This window comes from Chenopodium album, chromosome 17 (assembly GCF_948465745.1).
Source record: "Chenopodium album chromosome 17, dcCheAlbu1.1, whole genome shotgun sequence".
Classification (NCBI taxonomy): domain Eukaryota; kingdom Viridiplantae; phylum Streptophyta; class Magnoliopsida; order Caryophyllales; family Amaranthaceae; genus Chenopodium; species Chenopodium album.
The window spans coordinates 44,866,979-44,889,091 of record NC_137850.1 but is presented as its reverse complement, the minus strand read 5'-3'; the positions used below and the strand labels follow the sequence as shown (position 1 = coordinate 44,889,091).

Here is a 22,113-nt window from a genome sequence, read left to right as displayed (position 1 = left end):
AGTTTTAAAAAAAAAAAATAGTATTAAGATTTGGGCCTAACAATCGAATTGTAACGGTAATTTTACGACACCGGGCCGGATAATTTTTTTTTTTTTTTTTTTTTTTTTTTTTTTTTTTTTTTTTTGAAAGCAAGTAGACTAGTGCATATTATTAATCATTGGATAAATTGTCCATAAGAACATACGAAGACACTTTATTGGGACAGTGATTAACCCAAACTTGTTCGTTTCCGAACGGCACTAGCCTAGCGAGATGGTGAGCAATGGCATTACCATCCCTCCTAACATGAGACCAAGACACAAATTCAAAGTCCTTACACACAAAGAAAACATCATCTAGAATAGAATCAAGATCAAAAAAGAAAATAGCACATTTCGAGAGTCGATTAATGATCACTTGGCAATGCGATTCCACAATGACCCGTTTGAAGCCATACCTGTTTGCAAGTTGAACTCCAAACAAAATGGCCGGATAAATAAAAATAATTAAGTTGGCCGAAACTCAAAAGTCTGAACAAATAAGTTTTCAATTAACCCAAAATCATCATTAATTTATTATACAGGTATGAAATACTCTCCCAAAAAACCCAAATACCCTTTTGTTTCAAAGGATATAATTTTATTTTTGGAAGGGAATTTTTAACGGATATATAAATACCCTGTTAAGGAAAGTTTTCCTAAATTAAAAATAAAAATACCCTGCAAATTACCGACTAAAGGTATAGGCGTGTGCTTATTCCTCAAGCAATCACGAAGTCGTTTCTATATAATGTAGTCAAGATAATTTCTGAATTGTTGTTAACAAAATTAAAGGCAAGATTAATATAATTTCTCTAGAGAAATCATCAATGGCGGCGAAGTCACAAGAAAACAACGTCATGATTACTTGCGAGCATCGTCAAGCAGCAACACAACAAGACATGAGGATCATCTTGCGATACGAAGAGTGGGAGCGGAGGATTAAATGCGGCGAAAAAGATGATGAAAAATCTCCGTATACTAGAAACGAGAAAGCTTTACAAGTATTAGGGTGTTATAATCCAGTAGATTGCGAAGCGTGCAAGAGTAAATTATCGGAGTTTCTTAAATCCGTGTTACACCCTAACCCTGATGAAGTGTTACAAGACTTGTACGAGAATGTTTCGAGTGTTCGACGTATGGTTGTTGCGGAGAAAAAAAAGTTCGGGTTTTCTAAGGTGTATGAAATCGTAAACCATGTTGAGCGACACAGTTTGTCGCACAACAAGGAGTGGGTGATCACTTGGGTTGACTACCGGAAGCAACAACAAGAACCGCACCCTTTGCCAGTACGCGCAATGGAGCCGGTTAAGGTGGGGGATGTGTCTACGGAGGGTTTTACTTGTGCTATCTGTCTCGAAGGGGTTAAGGGCAAGAAGAGGAAGAGAATGACGTCGATTCAAGATGATGTTCAAGAAGCGGAGGCTAATGGTGAAAATCGAGTAGTAAGGTTATTGTCATGTCAACATATGTTCCACAAGACTTGTATTGATCGATGGCTAAAGGACTGTGGTCATGATACTTGTCCTCTTTGCCGGATTCTGTTGCCGAAATCATCGAGATGTTGTTTTAATTGGGATCTTGCTAAGAAGAAGGCTTTGGATAATGCCAAGGTCGTTAAACTATGTTATAAGTAATAAGGTCTATCTCTGAGATGTATGTAGTTTTTTTTTTTTTTTTTTTTTTTTTTTTTTTTTTTTTTTTGACAAGAGAGATGTATGTAGTTAGACAAAGTCAATTGTTCGATTTCAGTTGTATCTTTTTTAGGCTTGGAAGTTCCATTGAATTCGTTCGTATAAATCCAAATATCTAGGGATTTAATGAGACAAAAAAATGTTACTCTTGTTGTCGCACTTGTTGCATTATGTAAGAAAAGTGCAATCATTAGATTATGAGTATATGAGTGTTCTTTATTTTATCATGTATAGTTTCATGATCTTTAGTTTTGTATTAACAATGATTTATATAAAAAAATCGAGGAAATTTTATAATTTATAATACTTTTAAAGAAAAGAAATTGTTAATAAAATCTGAGAAAGAATGAAAAATTTAACGGTGACTTTTATGTATGCAATAATCTCAATATTTGATTACCTAATGTGTGGTAACAACTTGCAAGATTGTTGATATTTTTAAGCAACACAACTCTACAAAAATGTGTAGCGTTTATAACATTATATATGCACCAATTCAATTGTACGGAGTAGGATATAGAAACATTCTGGCTTATTTAGGAGTGTATATTTATTTTTTTCCAAACAGTTTGCGAGTACTTTAAGCTTCAGTAAGATAGATTATTTGCTGCTTATGTAACGCTTAAAATGACATGATTCAATAACCAGTACTCAGTGTCGCAGAAAATCACGGTTACAGGCCGATACAATTTTTCTTGAATCTGGCAGATTCCAGACTCTTTTACACTACAAGCTTTCACCCACATGCAAACAGAGTGTCAAAGTTAACTTGCACGAGGTGTTTACAAGGTTGAGAATACACAAATTTGTGTTAATTATACCCGGCAATGTTCTCATTGATCTCTCTCGAATTCATGCTAGAAACATGGCAGTATCTTTCTACGGACAAGTTCATTGTATCACTTCATTTCATTATTGATAGGGAATCCTCCTCTTTGTTGCGTCGAAGTTCAAACAAATAGCAACAACCAACATACATATATATATGTGCATTCTATCAGCTCTAAATACTACATCAAATCCCCTTCCTACACAATCCTCTTTATATAACATAGCAACCTAAAACAAGACTGCTAAACACGATAACCATACTAAGTAACTTCTGGTGTTACAGGATTGACATCCTTGTCCTTCAAGAAAAACACGAGGAACTACTCATAAAAGTCGTAATAACACTAGTTTTTACTTTGAAGCTGCAATCTTCTGTTTGCTTGAAGGCTACCAAACGTCCATCAGAAAGAAAACAACCCAGTCTCTCAATATACACCTACTTCATGGTATTACTCTCCAGTCCCACCAATATACATCACCTTCTACGGCGTTTAGTGTCCACCTGAAAAAGCAGCATTAGTATGAGACCAGTAATAAAGTGATATCAAAAAAGTAGTACAGAATTTTGACATCAAAGACAATTAACACAAGACAGGCCAAAACATCTCTTGAGATCATGTAAACACTATCATCTTCTTTAAGACAACCAAAGACCTGAAGAGTTTAACATAGAGAATTTGGTCAACAATAAAATCCCATATTTCCCACCATTTCTTCAGGTGTACAAAAATTGAAAAATCTACCACCATCATTTTTAAGCAAGAGAAATAAACAAATAGCTCATGAATGCATGCAAGAACAGTAGTAGCCAACTAGCCAATGAGCAAGCTTAATTTTATTAGATTGCACATTGAAACAAAGATACATAGTAAGATTCCATAACTCAAAAAGGAACCAAAAAGAGACCAGAATGTTAATTGATTAGGCAATTTGAGTCATCCATTGAAAATCCTAAACGAGTACTGACCCTCTCCCCCAAATACCCACCCAAATGAACATACACAGTGATCTTTTGGGCATAAGTTTTGACAGCCAAAACAGAGATCGCTGAATCATTAACACCCTACACTCCCAAAGCAATCAAGAAAAGAGATAGTTTGAATATTCAACATTTAAAGGGAATAAATATTTAAAATATCCAGATCTGAAAGACAAGTGATCTGGTTGTTGAGAAAGGCAAATATACAAATAAGACTGCAGAAGCTGAAGAATGAAATGATAAAACCAACTTAATTAAAGAAAACTTTTCTTGATACATGCATATCAAAATTAAACCAACAGCTCAATACCCTCTAAATCCTATACACTTATCAAGAGGTGAAGCCAGATTTCTAAATTCAGAAGGACTGATACTTATAATCCGTATTTAAGAATATGATGTATAAACTCTATAAGGCAATAAGTTTTTTTGGAAACTAAGTGTAAAGTAATAGTTATATATTCACTTCTTAAAAATATAAAATCAAACAAATAGTATTTAATTTTATGGTATTACCTACCATTTAGGCACACAAAAAAAAGTACTCGTAATACTATATTAATAATCAAATAATAAGTATACTCTTTTATGAAATTACAAATTAGTTAGCCCTCAAAGTTAAACATTATCAATAAATTAACACTAAATAGAAGATACATAAATAGTGATGGTAGGTTATGCAGCTATGTAATTGAATCCTCTTTATTTAAGGCAATGTAATTGAATTAAGATCTTCAAAGATAATAAGAGGCAGACATAAATGGAGTGAGGGAAAATGAAAATAGCAAAAAGCCAGCTACACGATTTGAACCAGCACCTCTCACATGCGCGAGGTTTTTATATTTCTCTCCTCCTAACCACTATGACAGGCTGGATGATGTTATGGTGTTCAGTTTTATTAATTTTATAAATTATGGAGCCATCTAAAAAACGAGGGAGTAGTGGATTTGGGCTGTAAAAGCCAGGCCTCCACCTCCCTCCCGCCATTATCAATACGAAGCATTTGTGTGTACTGATTTCACTATCACCCACATGCCAGCATTAGTCCCAGAGAGCATGCAGAGACAAGACGATTTTTCAATGATTTTCTATCTTCTTATGGTAAATACTGACAGTAAATGTCCAAATACCACTTCTGGAACTCCAGGATTCCATCCTGGCTACCCATTCCTAGTGACCTATACTCAACTAATCAACTTCAGGATAGCAGACAATGCATGCTTACACGTTGCAAAATCCAGAAGACTAGGAATTAAATAACAAAACAGTTGTTAAAAATAGAATACAAAAATTTAAAAAAAAAAAAAGAAAAAAAAAAGAAAAAAGAAAGAAAGAAAGCACATCATTGTGTGTTATGAGAATCAGCGATAAGGAGATAAGAGACTAAGGACTACAAACTCGCTCTTTAATTAATTTTCAGAAAATATACTCAGCTTCCTACCTTCCTTTCCGTGGTCAATACTAAAACACAATCCAAAGGGCTCAAATTCACCTCATTATTTTCAAGTTATTTGAGTTCTCGCCTATTTCTTTAGGCTAGATTTGAAAGTAAATAGACGAATAAGGTTAAGGATTGGATTCATTAAGGCTTTCATAAAAGCCACTAGATTAGGAAAAAAAAAAAAAAAAGCATGCAGATCTATCTTTTAGCAGCAAAGATATTGAATGCCCATGACTCATGATACGTCAATTTCATGCTGCCTCCTACATCTTTAAAGGGAAAGAAATTGAATGTGCAGGACTCATGACATGTCCTTCCAACTAGAGGGAGTAAATATGTAAGAAATATCTATGGATCAAAATACTTGTTGGCTTGATTTCTAAGAGCATCAAGATTTTCTGCCCAGTAAGATAAATTCATAATCATTAATCATTCTTTTTGCATAGAGTATATTATACTCTATCGCTCTGATTTCCTTTATCCAAAAACAAAATTCTTATTCGTGCAACTAAAGACTTGCTATCGACAGTCACAACATATCCAGTTTTCAATAGTAAAATTATCATTTAAAGCTGTCTTCCTTGTACTTCCTCTCAAATTACTCATATCCTACAATCGTTTACACTTTCAACTTGATGCTAGGTCTACCACATCATATAGCTAGTGCCACTATTCCAGTAAAGGTTGTTTTTAGTTTACATGTAAAAATCTAGAGGCCAGTAAATTAATTAGTTTACATGTAAAGAGGTGCTCACATGTCCAAACCAAAACATCTCAACTTTTTACAGCAAACCAGATTTCTTCTTACTACAAAGTGCAGTGTCAAGCTCTGGTTCAGCCAAGCTTAACCTTAGTGATTAATTCTGTTTGTAATTACTTCAGATTGTGATATCTAATTTTATAAGTAAAACAACAAAACAGAATTTCCCATCAATCCATCATTAAGCACACCTAATGTAAATTGATAAAATGCTGTAATGCTATTACACAAACTGGTCATGTACCTTTGTATCAGAATGTCTAGATGCAGCATGTGAATTCTGCAACTTCTTTGGATCATCAGAGGAACAATTTTGGCAATAGAAATTATCAAGTCTTTTAGCTTCTTCTGCCGTCATTTCTATACAAGCAGGGTGAAACCTGATTAAACAAGGCAAAGCTCCAACGGTTAATGAGAAAAGGAGGCAAATTAGGCCAAAAAAGAGCATTTACTGTTACTACGAATTACAACGATTTTGCCTGTTCATGCTAAATCAAGACATGTCAGTATTAAATTCCTCCTGTGGACTTTAAATCATTATTATAAAAGTGCATTGTAAGATTCAAATCTTAAAAAAACATTAATTTATGCATCACCAAGACTTAATATTCATACGCAATAAATACGGAATAATAATTCTGGGATGAGATCTTTCCAAGCTTATTTCCTGTTTAGTCTCTGACGACAGCTTTTTAATTTATGGAATAGAAGGTGAAAAAGGCAGGACACTTACTTTTGATCAACAAAAAAAGGGTTCTAAAAACTTATACAACAGATAAACCAACAGCAAATGCAAAGAAATACCACCATCATGACTAGCAAAATTGCTGCATTTCTCCAACAAAATTTGCCAGAAAAGTCTTTACAAGGATTAATTGTTTGGTGTATACATATTATAAACTTATTATCACATCAGTTTCAGTAAAACAGCTGGTAAATCCAACCAAAGATAACAACACCACTAGCAAGATTGTATGATCATGAGATCTAGGGAAAGGAGGTGATGGGAGGAAAATCAAAACTCCTTGAGTCCTCAAAAAACCTTCATAGGAATTTAAATAACTGTTGCAAGGTGATTTATCAAACAAACCAAGAAAGAATCACTTCTGGCTCTCAGCAGAAAAAGAAATTCTGCATAAATTCAATAAGCATATAGAGGCTTTTTTGGTAATGATTTTAGAAATACCGAATTTAGCCAGTATAGCTTATCGAGCACAAAACTCTGTGCTGCATTTCAGAAGTAAGCCTACAGATATATCAGCGCCCTTCATCTCTTGCTGTAACCCAACAAATATCACCTGTCATCTCCGCCTCACCTGGTGAAGTCTCTCACTTGTCATCAGTAATATTTACCATCACAATATTAACTTGATCACATGACAGAGCCAATGTTGTGATATCCAATATGATCCATGCACGTAGAAATTAAAACCTAAAGAGGTAAATGTGAATTTCAAAATTAAGACTCACCAATCACTGCATCCCTCGCACTGGACCATCAAATCATCCGGATTGTATGGCATCTCACACTTGCAGTACCTGCAAAAATTATCCCAAACCGTTAAGAACTCGGTTAGACAGAATCTATAAATCCCAAACAAAGCAAAATATTTCCAAATTTCACCAAGATATGCAGAAAAGTAACCGATTAACCCATCCTAATCCCATAAGCAAAGACAATATATCCATCCATTTTGACTGACATACTAAACCACTCCAGCGCAGCTCAACCACATTAGACAACAACAAATTGCAAAATTTGGCAAAACCATCCAAAACATCCCACCTAAAAGAGGGAAGAAAACACATTTTCACCATATCAGCGGACTAAACAGTATTAACAGACGAACAGACGGTGGTAAGATTGTAAATATAATCCAAAATTTCCATAACAGAATCAATTAATAAACTAAAAGTCACCCTCCATTCTGTAATCACCCACTATTCTCTCCACTTCATTTCTCCTCAATTCGCCGAATCAAATCAAACAAAATCCCACATTTCAGCACAATTCAACCACCACATAAGACCACAGCAGCAATACAAAAATATCATCACATTTGCAATCAAAACCATTTCACAAAAAGATCAAAATGACAAAATTAAATTCCCAATTCACCAAATTACACAATCTAACATGGTTTTAACAAAATCTTGGATAAATACACACCAAATCAGCTAATTAACCAAATTTCACACTATTTCATTTCCCAATTGACAATCAAATCAAAACCCCCAAAAATCCCTAATTCCCAAAAAAAAAAATCAAGAAATCAAAGAAATGATAAAAGGAAAGAGAGAGTACATACACGGCAACACGATCAGGGGTGAAAGCGCCAGTAGCAGAGTTATACTCAAAACGACAGAAGTAATCGTCGTTTCCAACAGCATCAAGCTTAGTATAACTCTTAAAACTATGAACCATACATTTCCCTTCAATAGTATCAGCGCTTTGAACATCAAAATGATCCGACAAGAACAACTCCTTCGACCCATGAAACTGTCGCCGACCACCGATCGATTCTTCCGGCCGGTAATACCAGCGCACGTGAACACGTGCGTTTGTCCCCCGAGTGTCGGACTCAATCCTCTCAACGCGCGCCACGTAGGACGGGCTGGAAGGCTCTGCCGGCCTCATCAGCACACAGTCTCCGGCTGCACATGAGAGAGAAAGATGAATGTTAAATTACGAAATTGACCTTGGTTTTAGAGAGAGAAAGAGACTTACCTTTGATGGGTTTGTTGAGGGGTTTAAGGGTAAAAGAGTCAAGGGTGCGTTTGGAACCTCGAGGTCTTCCCATGGAGATTGGAGGAGAGAGAAAGTGTGGATTTCAGAGAGAGAGAGTTTACTCAGGTCATGTGTCGCAGAAGACGAGCAGAAATGTTAGAGAATGATGAAGAAAAGGTTTTTCTTTTTTGGTTTTGTTGAATAAAAGGAAAGAAAAAAAAAAAAAGGTTTTGTTTTTATTTTGGGTGGATGTGGATTTTGTGTTTTTTGGCGGTGAGCGAGAGATCTGCCGGTGAACAAGAGACCGACGGTACTGTTTGTTAATAAAAGAGTGGAGGATTGGGCAATGTTGAAATTTACCTTTGGTTGTTGACGTGGTTTACTATGGGTAAAGATGATTGCGGGTTATGTTTTATGCTAGGTATGTGTATGTGTTTTTTAGTAAGGGTTACTTGCTTTATATTTTTTTTTGGGAGCTAATCTTAGGTTTCTTTAGTAGAGGCTGTACTCGCTTTATTTTTTTTTTTGGTACTAATCTTAGGTTATTGGAAAAGTATTGTATAGAACGGACTCACGTGAGTCCGGTCATACATACAGAAAAAAATAAAATTTGTAATTGTCAGAATTTAGATAATAATGATCAGATATTAAGCTATAAATATCAGATATTAGATTAAAAGTATAAAAAATTAGATCAGATATTAGATTATAAGTGTCAGATATTAGGTTTTAATTGTCAGAAATTAGATTATAATAGTCAGATATTAGATTATAGTTATCACATATTAGATTGCAATTGTCAGAAGTTAGATTATAATTATCAGATATTAGATTAAAAGTTTCAGAAATTAGATTATTATAATCAGATATTGGGTTAAAAGTATCAGATATTAGACCATATTTTCACAAATTACAAAACAAAGAAATTTTATACAAATCTACAAAACAAATTATCCCAAAATACGAGGAACATGAAGAAGCATAAAAATCGGCAAACAATGAAGACCCAATGTATACCTCTAAATGGTTTAAAACCAAAAGAATCGAGCGCAGGTGTGGGAGACGGAGGATTTGGGTTGAAGTTGTCGTCGTTGTAGTCGAATTGTATCTGAGCTACGGCGGAGATGGAGGCGACGGCGGTGATGTGGTGAGAGGGAGGGTCACCGGTGCCGAGGGATGGGGAAGGTCGCCGGCGCCGGGGTTGTGCGTGGTTGCAGGGGTTGCAGTTTGTGATGAACGGGTGTGTTATAAACTGGACTCACGTGAAACGGACCCACACAAAACCTTCTGTAGGTTATTTTGTTAGTAAGGAGAAGGATCCTATCGCGCTGGAAGGTTTTTCCGACTCGAGATAGCATTTTGATAATTGGGGGAAGGGTAAGGGAATCCCACCTATAAAGTGCCTCTAATGGGGTTTGATCCTACAACCTCTAGGTTGTGAGATACAAACCTATACGCTAAACCAAGTTTGACTTATAAGGGTTACTAGCTTTATATGCCCAATCAAGTCCATAAATTCTAATAAATAAATTTATACTCATATACACACCCATAATAACTTTGGTATCCTAGTATCAATTACATATTCTTTATATTTGCTTATGCGAGTAAAATGAATTTCACCTCATTTTTAAAAATTTTCAAATTAACTACGGAATAAGATTAAATTTCTTCTACAGAATTTGCCGAGATTTCTTTGCCAAAAAAATCTATCTATACTTATAAAGTAATCACCGGAGGGGACACTTGGCATAGTTTTGTGAAAAAATTTCCCTCCAAAATGCTATTTATTTTTTTATTTTGTAAATTCTTCTTTTAATTTATTTATTTATATATATGTAACACATAAAAATTTAAAGGTAGACACTAATAAATTCAAATTTAAAATTAAAAAAAAAAGAGTTACATCAGTCATTTAATTTCAATTGACTTTTATTATTAATAAATCTTACTGTATTTTATGAATCCGGGCATTGCACGGGGCCAAAACTAGTTAAAGTTAACAACGCTAGTCTTATGAACTTGCCACCTACCTTTGACATCATTTATCTCCAACAAGTCAACAACAAACTACTAATAATGAGTACTGAACTTACTTATTGAAGTCATTATAAATTAAAAAATTTCAAACACAATTAGATTAAAACCAACCACTTACAAATCCATTTATAGTAAAAAAAAAAAAAAAATACTCCCGTACAATTTCATGCATCTATAGAAACGCAAATTCTCCAAATTAAAACAATGGCGCCTAAGAACTTTGGCGGAAATTCATCTATTTTATTGAAATTTGCTGCTTGCTTTCAAAAAAAAAAAAAAAAAAAAAAAAAAAAAAAATTTGCATTATTTAAATTGTATCGCACCAATTTGATCAAATCCAAAGTTATCCCTCCTCAAACACAATTTCGCGATTGTCATCATTAAGTATTTTCATCACAACTTCTTTGAGCTCTTTGTTTTCTTCATCTTCTTCTTTTCCTTCCACTACATCATCAGCATTACCTAAACAAGCCCTTAAACAGTCATCGATACTAGTACTATCGTACTCATCCTCTTCTAGTCCTTTACAATCATCAACCAGAAAAAAAAGCCAAGTATCTTTAATCTGTACCGACAAATTACTGCTTTCAAGATTTAAAACACTAGGCAAATAGTACAATATCATCCGGCATCCGCTATATAAGAGCCGGTACCGGTCCATAAACTCGGGACCAAGTACTATCTTTCCCCTCTTCTCAGGGTCTTTGATAACTACCTCTTTAACTCTTTGGTGTATAAGTAAGAATAATATATACGGTTGGTACGTTCCATGATGTATCATTGTCCAACGTCGACGAAAAGACTTGAGTTTGGGACTTTCATCCTCCTGAACCACCTCGATACCTTGTCGACTAACGATATCACCTAAAACGTACAACACGTAGTCACAACGAGGCTTGCTTGTCCCCAACTTAGCATCCCAACGGAGCCATGTACCAGGATTAGAAATCAATGTGAAGGGATCATTAGCCGAGAATACGGTGTGTTCGACCTCCAATGACTCGAGGCCTGTAAGCATCTGGAAAAGACACCGCCCTGATGGATGAATTCGCGGCATATGCAACCATTGGAGGGTTTCAAATCCAAAATCAAACAACTTACTGCTGTAGGGAAAGTACTCTTTGTTACCGACGAAGAATGTTACATGTTTAAGTACAAAATTAAGGATTTTACCATACCATAATCTACTCCTTTCCGGGAGGAACATTGAGGGTGGTAACGATGTCGAAAGAGAAGAGACTTCCGGGAGAGCAGCAGCAAATTCATCTTGGTTAGAACTAAGTGTTGCACAGTCAAGATTACTAAGAATTATAGCTAATATATGAGAAGGTAACAAAAATAGAGGTCGATTATTTTGCTTAGGTTTAGCTTTGCCTAAGTTACGTTTGTATTGTTGCTTGGTTAGCCTCTTCCAGAATAAATCCATGGTAAAAGAGAGGCAGGTATATTATCTTGGTATTTATTGAAGATATAATTAGGGCATATATGATAGCGTATATAATTGTAAAGATTTAAGAGGAAGTATTGTAAATTAAATAAGAGACCTTCCCTCAAAAAAAATAAAAAAATAAATAAAAAATTAAGAGACCTGACACACCAAGATAGGATAATACTCCGTTTCAATATGATAATACCATATGAAATCAATCACATGAAATAAGAGAATATTTGGAATATAGCATTTAAGTAAAAAAATAATTCATAAATAGTTTTGCATTATTTAATTTTTTTTGATTTATTATTTAATTTTTTTTATTTTTTTGAGCCCTTTCCCTAAATAATGTTGGAAAATTATCTAATTCCCAAATTAGAGCTAATCTTTTTTTAATTCCCACCGTACCGTCCACGTCACCGGTTCAGTGGGAATTTTTTTTTAAACGGGTTTATTAAGAAACCGTTACTTCAAGTAGCGGTTTACTATTGAAAACCGCTACTTGAAGTAGCGGATTACTTATTGGAAACCACTACTTGAAGTAGCGGTACTTGAATTAGCATTTATTTTTTGGCTGATTTACTAATATTTTGTTTTAAAAAAAGAAATTACAGCAAAAACTGCTACTTTAGGGTTTGTTTGGCATCAATTTTGGTTTTCAGTTTCTGTTTTTTTTAAAACTAAAAACCAAAAACATGAAACTAGAAAAAGGTGTTTTCACTTTTTTGTTGTCAGTTTTCAAAATTATTATGATTTTTATAAGTTTAAATAATTTTTAATTCATTATGTGACATATATCATATACTTTTATACAACAAAAAACCTAAAAACAGGATACCACAGCAATGCCAAACGAACCCTTAAGTAGCGGTGTCTATTTTATAAACCGCTACTTCAAGTTAGCAGTATATGAAATTAGAAACCGCAACTTCAAGTAGCGGTTTATTCTCATAACACCGCTATTTGAAGTTGCGGTTTGTTGCTGGACCAAGAAAAAAAAAACCCTAACGTGGACGGTACGATGGGAATTAAAAAAAGATTGGTTGTATCTTGGGAATTGCGTGTTTTCCTAACATTATTTAGGGAAAGAGCTCGATTTTTTTAGGAAAGCATTAGCCATAATTGCATAAATGAAGGGAGTAATTTATTTATTTAGAGTCATGTCATTAATTCACAATCAATTAATCTAACTAATTAGAATTTAATATAAATTAAATAGGAAATAAAAACTAAGTTAAAAGTGGAATACATTCAATATGAGTAGATCTTTTTAAAACGCCCAAAATAGTATATAAGACTAACAAATTGAAACGAAGGAAGTACTTTACAAAATACATCTTAGACTATGAGATTATATTTTGCCTATATTTTTATCATTGTATTTTGCTTAAAGTGTAGTAGTAAGATAAATAGTTTAGGCAACTAGGACCTTGAACATACCAACCTAAATTTGGCTTAATGGAAAGGAAATCACTTTCGAGACTATGGACAATTTGGGGGAGGGAATTTCCTTACCCCTCACTCTCCCAAATTGTCTAGCCCAACAGTCTAATTTAGGTTGACCGATGAGGGTTCCGACTTATTTGAGCCCTTCTTATACCCAAATTTTTTAAAATAAATAAATAAAATAAAAAATTTCGCTATTGTTGACCTAATAGAAACATTGTTTACCCTTTTCCCATCAAGACCACACAAAGTGGATTTACACTAGACATCTACACCAAATAATTTGTATAACTCCGTATCAATATTCAATTACAATATTAAACATCACTTTACATAATGAGGAAGCCCCAGTTTCTCATGGTGAGAAACGAATTCGTTTCTCATGGGGGCATTTTTGTGAATAAATCAACAACTTTTTCAACTGTGGAGCCCACAATAGTGAAAAAGTTGTTGATTTATTCACAAAAATGCTCCCAAAAAACAAATTTCGTTTCTCACCATGAGAAACAGGGAATTTCCCTTACATAATGGCTTTATTCTCCCTATAAGCTTGATTTTTACTCAACTTTGCAATTTATTAAACTAGCCATATATTTGCTAAGAGGTGGGGACAGGGGAGAGCAGAGCCTAAACTAACAAATTTTTGAATGTGTGAATATGGGCAAAATAAATGCAATCATTCAAGCTTAGCAATATACTTCCTCCGTTTCTTTTTACTTGAAACACAGCCTTGTGGCACGTGTTTTGAGGTCGGGTTTATGTAATGTAAACGGATAAATTATTCATTATAATTTTTACAAATGATACTTAACCCTATTTTAATCTTCGTGTAAAAATTATATTGATAAAATCGCTCATTTACCCTCACTAATCATCTCCTAAAACTGCGTGCCTAAAAGGTGTGTTGCAAGTAAAAGAAAACGGAGGAAGTATATTTAGCATATGCTTGAATTTTGAGACCGCAATAGACAAACGGTATTTCTAAGAAGATTATATACTTCAAAGTGCAATCCCAGAAACAAGTTCATCTAAAATTATACAGACATAACATTCAAAAAGTACATATACCAAAATGCAAGATTGCATTACAAAAGCATCCAACGTTGCAGTCAATAGTAACCCCGTAACACCTAATCTTTCTACAAATTCAGTCTGACTTCCAAAGCCCATTTCACCTGTTCAGTTGTATTATATGGCTAGAAACTAAAATTGTGCAGTTATCAAAGGGTTGGTTAAACAACCAAGATTAAGATACCTAGCGAATGATGAATTAAACATGAAAGGACGATGAACACACACACACAAAAAGGAGAGGAGGGGAAAGGAAAGCAGCACAAAAGAAATCAGAGAAGCCAAGACATAGGACAATTAATATGACCACAAGTAAAGCAAAGAAATAACTCATAAGCTTTGTGTAAAACACACATTACAAATATACACAGCCACACAAAATTCGAGCTCTAGCAAGCGAACAGAATATAAATGCACAACTACTGAATCAAGTCCTCACTATAGAGCCGAGTGCAAGAGTGCAAAAAGTACAGGGTTAAGCAAAAAGGATTAAAATCTCCAAGTAGGACTTGTAAAATGTAAATACATCTTTCAGTCTAGTTACAACGGAAATTTATGCTACGATATTCAAGGTAAGTGAGTGCAAATGTGCAACAATACTGGTATACCCCTTCTCTATTAATCTGTTAAAATTCTAAAACTGATAAACCTGCCCAACCATCTCTTTATGCACGTTTAGGGAACCAAGATACAATCAGAACACAGTACTATTGGAGAAGATATGCAGATTATTTCCATCAAAATGAAGTATGAATATTTATCAGAAATTCACCCAAACCCGGGCAAAATGCATATGTGAGGCAATAGAATACCAAGTATTTGCAAAATAAGGAGCAAAAGTGTAGCTGACCTGCATTTCCTGACTTTTAGCAGGGTCATCCAAGTTGTTCGACGCGATTTGTAATTTGGCAAACAAGCTCGCCATTTCTGAATGCATTACTCGAAGCAGTGAATATAGAACCGAAGTAGTTAACTAAACAGTCTGAAGAACTCTTTGGAAGCATGAAAAGCTATATACAAAACTTGTATTCCATCCCAACAATTGCATATGCCTCACCATCATAATCAACTTCATTAGTCGAATAAACATCAAGCCGCTCCAAAACAGTTGCATTACTTAAAAATTGTTCCAAAAATCTGATCCCTTCGCCAATTGGCACTAAATTCACTACAACTAGGGTCTTGAGATTAGTTAGCAAACACCTTGGAACATGGTAATCTCCTCTCCAATACTAATTCTTAAATTGGTGAGATTATCGAAGGTTGACAGGTCAACATCCTTCGGAAAAATATCAAGAAAAATGCAATTGAAGGTAAGGTATCTAGCACAAGATATCCCTTGGAAAAGCGGTACTATCCGGCTATGATAATCACCTCGTCCATAGCCATAGTCAGGTAAGGTAAGAATGGCTTCTTGTAGAGCTCTTGGATTATTCACAAAGTGATAATAAGATAACTGATCAAGTACCTCAAAATGCTCGAGGTTAGGGGCATCAATAGAAAATACGCATTTGTAATCATGATAAGGGGCATCAATATCTATTTTCAAATCCTTGAGATTAGGGGCAACAATGTCAACAAAGTGATCCCCCTCGATCCTAGTCGTAGTAGACAGAAGTAAACATTCCAAAAGCGGGCAGGATTTTAAAAGAGTGCGCAACAGAATACGATTACAGTGACAAAAACGCAGAGTAAGCTCCTTGAGATTAGGAAGATTGATTAATATCTCATCACTATTTTCATCAGGAAACTTCAATTCATAATTGAATGCAAGTTGAAGAACAGTAAGTGATTGAGTTGTGAAAAGACAAATGGGCAATTCAAAGAAATTGGAAGCATTGGGCAATTTCCAACTAACGGATTTCGTCCATAAATTCGTTAGTGGGGCCTACCATGTCCACGTGTCACCATATTATTGGGTTTTGTTTTTTATTTGTTTATTTATCTTTTTTTACCCAATAATATGGTGACACGTGGACATTGTATGCCCCACTAACGGATTTATGGACGGAATCCGTTAGTTGGCGGTCATTGGTGGTAAAAGTCAATTTTCATTTTTTATATAGTGGTAAAATAAAACTTTTTTTTATGAAGGTGGTAAAAGTAATTAAGTTATTTTTTGAAGGTGATAAAAATAAAAAATTCCTTTGAAACAAATATCTTGTTTCCAAACACAGCCTTAAGGTGTTCTTTAAAATTGCAGCAATTTTAAGTCATCTGATGTTTAAATGTAACACTATCTAAAATGGAATACATCACAATATTTCACTATATCTATCTCCTCTCATCCTATCAACTTAAGTGTATTGTAGCATTTACGCATTTAGATATATCAGTGTGGCAGAAGTAGGAGACTGCCCCATCCCAACCCCACTAGAGTAGGATAGATCCAGGATGCTTTAACAAGTGGTGGAGTGAAGATTGGGGATAAAAATCATACTCAATTAGGACTTGTTCTCTTCACCTGGTATGATTTTATTAAAGTCTTATCTGAATTTTTCTGATCTAGCCTGGTCGGATCTGATTCAATAATTTGACTAAAGTTTGACCGCATATTAATATTAATCTATAAAGAAAAATATTATCAAAATGGGTCTTATTAATTAGATTCATCTCATTATAAACTTTTTAAATATGTAATTTTCATAATTTTTTAATACACAATTAACGATATTTAGCAATAAGTAAATGATAATTATAAGTTCTAATCTGATTTGATTTGAATGTTTCTAGTCTGGTCTGGTCTGATTTGAATTTATTAAGTAATAAGTATTTGAAACAAGTTGAAGGGATTAAGTCCTTACTCACTATGGGTGAGAGGGTGGGGTGAGGGTTGATTTTAGGCTATACCCGACCCTTTGTGTACTCGTCCCATACCTTCATGGCTTCATCTGTATATTGGGTTGATTTTAGGCTATACTCGACCCTTTGTGTACTCGCCCTATAGTCCTATACCTTCATGGCTTCATCTGTATATTTAAAAATGTTAAATAAAATATACTTCCTCCGTTTTTTTAATATTTGTAACACTTTCCTAAAATGAAAATGTCATAATATTTGCAATACACTATATATGAAAAGTTATTTTATGGAAACGATGTAATATTTTCCTTATTAAAAGCACATGACCCACTAAATTATACTCCTAACAACCACTCACCTTATTTTAAAGTGTATTATATCATGTAAACCTCACATTTCTTAAATATTGTGAAAAAGTATGTGTTGCAACTATTAAAAAACAGAATAAGTAGTAGCAATAAATATAATATCTCATAATAGCGAGATTTAAAAGTGCATTTGCTGATTTTTTTTTTAATAATTTAGGAAAATAAGAAAGGGTAGTTAAGTATTTTCGAGGGGACACCACAACCTCCTCCCTTGTCTTATGTACTCCCTCCGTTTTTAAATACTTGCTCCACTTTCCATTTGCGGCCGTTTTTAAATACTTACTCCATTTCCTTATTTGGAAAGCTTTTACAATATTTAATCAATTTCTCTCACCTAGTGGTCCCAACATATATTCTCTCTCATCTAATTCTCTCCACTACTTTTGCTTTCTATAGTTTTTTATTCTTCCACCAACCCCACTACCTTCATATTTTATTACTTTCTCTAATTTCTCCTAAAACTCCACGCATGGAGAAATGGAGCAAGTATTTAAAAATAGAGGGAGTAATAAATATCACTTCACAACATAATCAAATCTACTTTACCAAAGCTCTTTTTCCTTATTAGTTTTATTTTACCAACATATCTTTCCTCTTCACAATCACCACCTACCGCCCCATCGCCGCCGCATTGACGTTCTTTACTGCAAATGCCGCTATTTCTTCCATTAATTTCCCACTATTTAAACCATTCTACTCCGCCATTATACAATTCATACTATGATATCCTTTTTATTTTACTACATTTTTACTTTGGCAAAAGCTAACGAACGTCCCTGGGGCGTTGGATACGCTAACTAAAAATAGAAAGATTAAATTAAGACGCGTGATTTTGTCATGCTTTCCCAAATTAATACCATTTTAGGTAATATTTTAAATGCTTATTAAACGCCCCGGGGGCGTTCGTTAGCAAGATCCTTTTACTTTTTGTTCTTTCGTCTTAACGATGGAAGCTTGGAGAAACTATTTTGTCTTTTGGTTGTTGGGCGGCGACGATGGATGTTTTGAAAGGAGGTGAGTTGTAGGTGGGGTGGTGGTGATTAAGGCTAACATTATTTTAAGGAGGGACGGTAGTTTTGGTGGTAGTGGGTTTACCTTGGTTGGCCATTGGTGTTTTTAAGGGTAGCAACGGTGGAAGTGGCGTTAGCAGTGGCGGTAGCCGGTAGGTGGTGATTGTGAAGAGGAAAGATATTTAATAAAAAAGAAAAAAAAATAACCTGTAAAATAGGTAACCGGTCAAAAGGCTTGTTAATAGAAGATTGAAATCAAAGGTGGGATTATTTCAAGAATAAACGAAGGTGGGATTATTAACGGAAGACCAAATAAAGGTGGGATTATTCTTTTCTATTTTTCCTTTTTATTTAACCAGCCTTCATTTTGCTTAGATGGGGAGTGCATAGCCTAAACTAACCAGCTTTTGAATGTGTAAATATGGGTAAAACAAATTACCATCATTCAAGAGGATAATCGTCGTGTTGTTTACCGTACTAGCTTAGTTATATATTTAGCATTTGCTTGACTTTGATTTTGCAATAGACGAATGGTATTTCTAAGAAGATTATATGCTTTAAAGTGCAACACCAGAAACAGGTTCATCTAAAAATATACAGATTTAACTTTCAGAAAGTACATAAACCAAAATGCAGGATTGCATTAAAACAACATTCGACACTGCAGTCAACAATAACACCTAATCTTTCTCCGAATACATACAGCATCACCTAAATCATAGGTCTATTTCCCCTGTTCAGTAGTTGCTAGAAACTAAACTTGTGCAGTTATCAAAGGGTTTAAACATCCAAGATTAAGATACCTAGTGAATGATGAATTAAACATCTGTACCTCTTCCCTCCCTTTGTCGCGATTCCTTACTAGAGTTATTACTTCAGTAGATCTCTGACCTTTTCCTCCATCAGTAATTTTTGTCATTTGACTAATCAAAGTATCCTTATCTGTATCAGCCAGAGAGAGAATATAACATGTTACAAAAACACTTCAAACACAGAATACAAATTTGGAAATGTTAAGAGTAACATGAAACTATCATTTCTACAGTATATAAATACTACGAACATATGAATGCATAAAATCATGATAATCCACTACATTGCCATTATTGGGGGTCATGGTCTTATGGAACATGAAATGGACGATAAAGCCACACAAAATCGCACCAGAAAAGGAGAGGAGGGGAATGGAAGGCAAAAGAACTTAAGAAGCCAAAATATAGAATACGAAGTGTGATCCCAGGGTAATAAAAGAAGGCAACAAAATTCTCAAAAAATAATACTCAAACACAAATGAGTAAAGCAAAGATATAAGCTTTGTGTCAACACACATTACAAGCAACATACACACAATCACACGCTAAAACTGTAGAGCAGAGCACAAGTGACAAAGCTAAAACATAATGTCGTTTTAGCCCTCGGGTACGCCTCAAAAAACGCCAAGTTAAAGCAAACCGAATGTAAATGCAAAGCTAAGTAAGTGTAGCTGACCTGCATTTCCGAATAGTCATTCAACTCCAATGAGATTTGTAATTTTGCAAGTAAGTCTATTATCTTTGAAATCATCACTTGATGCAGTGATTACCCTACCGGAGAAGTTAATCAAACAGTTTGATGAACTCCTTGGAAGCATGAAAAGCTTCATACAAAACTTGTATTCCATCTCTACTTTATTTTTTAAAACCCCATAATTATCACGATACGAATGAACAGACACATACGAATGAACAGACACATCAAGCTGCTCCAAAACAGTTGCATTTCTCAGAAACTCTTCCAGCAACTTAATCCCGTGGCCATTTGGCTCCATATCCGATATCTTTACCATCTTAAGATTACTTAGCAAACAACTTGGAACTTGAGTATCGGATTTCAAAAGGCAATCACCTATTCTTAAATCGATGAGATTATGAAAGACTAGCAGGGCAACATCCATAAGATAAAGACCCCGGAAAATGCCTTTGAAGGCAAGGTATCTAGCACAAGATATCCCTTGGAAAAGTGGTACCATTCGGCTAAGATAATCGTCGCGTTCATCGTTACAATACTCAGGTATGGCAACAATAGCTTCTTGTAGCACACTTAGTCTATTCACAAAGTGATAAAGAGGTAACGGATCAGTTGTCTGAAAACGCTGGAGGTTAGGAGCATCAACAGAAAAACTGCAGTCATGGCTGTGCGATTCCATATATATTTTCAAATCCTCGAGATTCGGGGCAACAATATCAACAACGTAATCCTCCTCCTCCTCAAACTTAACATACAGACATAGACATTTCAAAAGCGGGCAGGATTTAAAAAGAGTACGCATCAGAAGACGATTAGAGTCACAAAGACGCGGATTAAGTTCCTCCAAATTAGGAAGATTGATCTCATCGGGAAAGTTAAAGTTGAATTCAATAGAGAGGTGGGTGAGGTGGGTCTAGAGGTAACGCCAATGGTGAAATAAGATGGAGGTAGCAGCGGCGGAATCGATGGGGAGGAGATTGAGTATGGTGATAAGGAGGTTATCTGGGAGAGAGCTCAATCTATCTCCATTGTTGATGTTGTGCTCTTCAATTTCTTCTTCATTCTTCATATTTCCGAGGTCTGTCGATAATTTCGGCGTCATCTGAATTCGTAGGACTAAATCAGCTAAAATTTGTAATTTATGTTGGATGGGGTTTGCTAAATTGAATACACACAATTGCATAATTTCCATTTGATCACCGCCATAGCCAATATATAAAACAAGGTTTCCCTAATACGATAAAATTAGGAAATATAAAAAGATACCAAAAAGATTATATTCTAGGCACAAAATATAGCAACAAAATATATCATATAATTTCCTAAACTATATCCTCAATAGGTTTCAACTTTGAAGGAGAATAAGTGAAGGGGAAAGTACGTGCTTGTTTCAAAATTCAGATTTTTGAGCAGGAGGAACAGAGACCGTATTGCAAGGGCCTATGTACTTATGTATGGCCGTAGGCCGTAGGGGTGTTAATGATACTAGCCAGCTTATGAACTACTCAACCTTGGCTCAAAAGCTCACGAATAAATTCGAAATTTTTATTATTATTATTATTTTAACATAGTAACCTTAAATTTTGGTAAATTATTTTTTTTTTAATAAGTCTAAGAATCATATCATATTTTAAAATTAATATGACACATATTAAGTTAATAAGAGAATTTAAGATAGATTGTTAAGGATAAGAATTTATTTTAGAGTTTGATTTATGCTAGGACTTTTAATCTTCCATATGTATAAAATAGATAAGCGAATATAAGATAGAAAAATATTTTAGAGTTTTATCTTTAATAGGTTTTCTAATATTCCATATGTGTAAAATAGATTATAATTTTCAAAATAATCTAATATATATATATATATATATATATATATATATATATATATATATATATATATATATATATATATATATATATATATATATATATATATATATATATATATATATATATATATATAAAGGGGAGTTTTTCCCCG

General features: G+C 34.4%; 1 protein-coding gene across 1 annotated transcript; it reads right to left on the bottom strand.

Annotated features, from left to right (window-relative positions):
- Nucleotides 1-2,588: 2,588 nt before the first annotated feature.
- LOC145588158 (chromatin remodeling protein SHL-like) lies at nucleotides 2,589-8,632 on the bottom strand. The gene is made up of 5 exons (XM_081644801.1): nucleotides 8,452-8,632; nucleotides 8,033-8,378; nucleotides 7,194-7,262; nucleotides 5,968-6,103; nucleotides 2,589-3,045 (listed from the first exon to the last, which is right to left on the bottom strand). Exons 1-5 carry the CDS (start codon nucleotides 8,522-8,524, stop codon nucleotides 3,019-3,021), a joined length of 651 nt encoding a protein of 216 aa, XP_081500927.1. The 5' UTR covers nucleotides 8,525-8,632; the 3' UTR covers nucleotides 2,589-3,018.
- Between the last annotated feature and the right edge of the window lie 13,481 nt (nucleotides 8,633-22,113).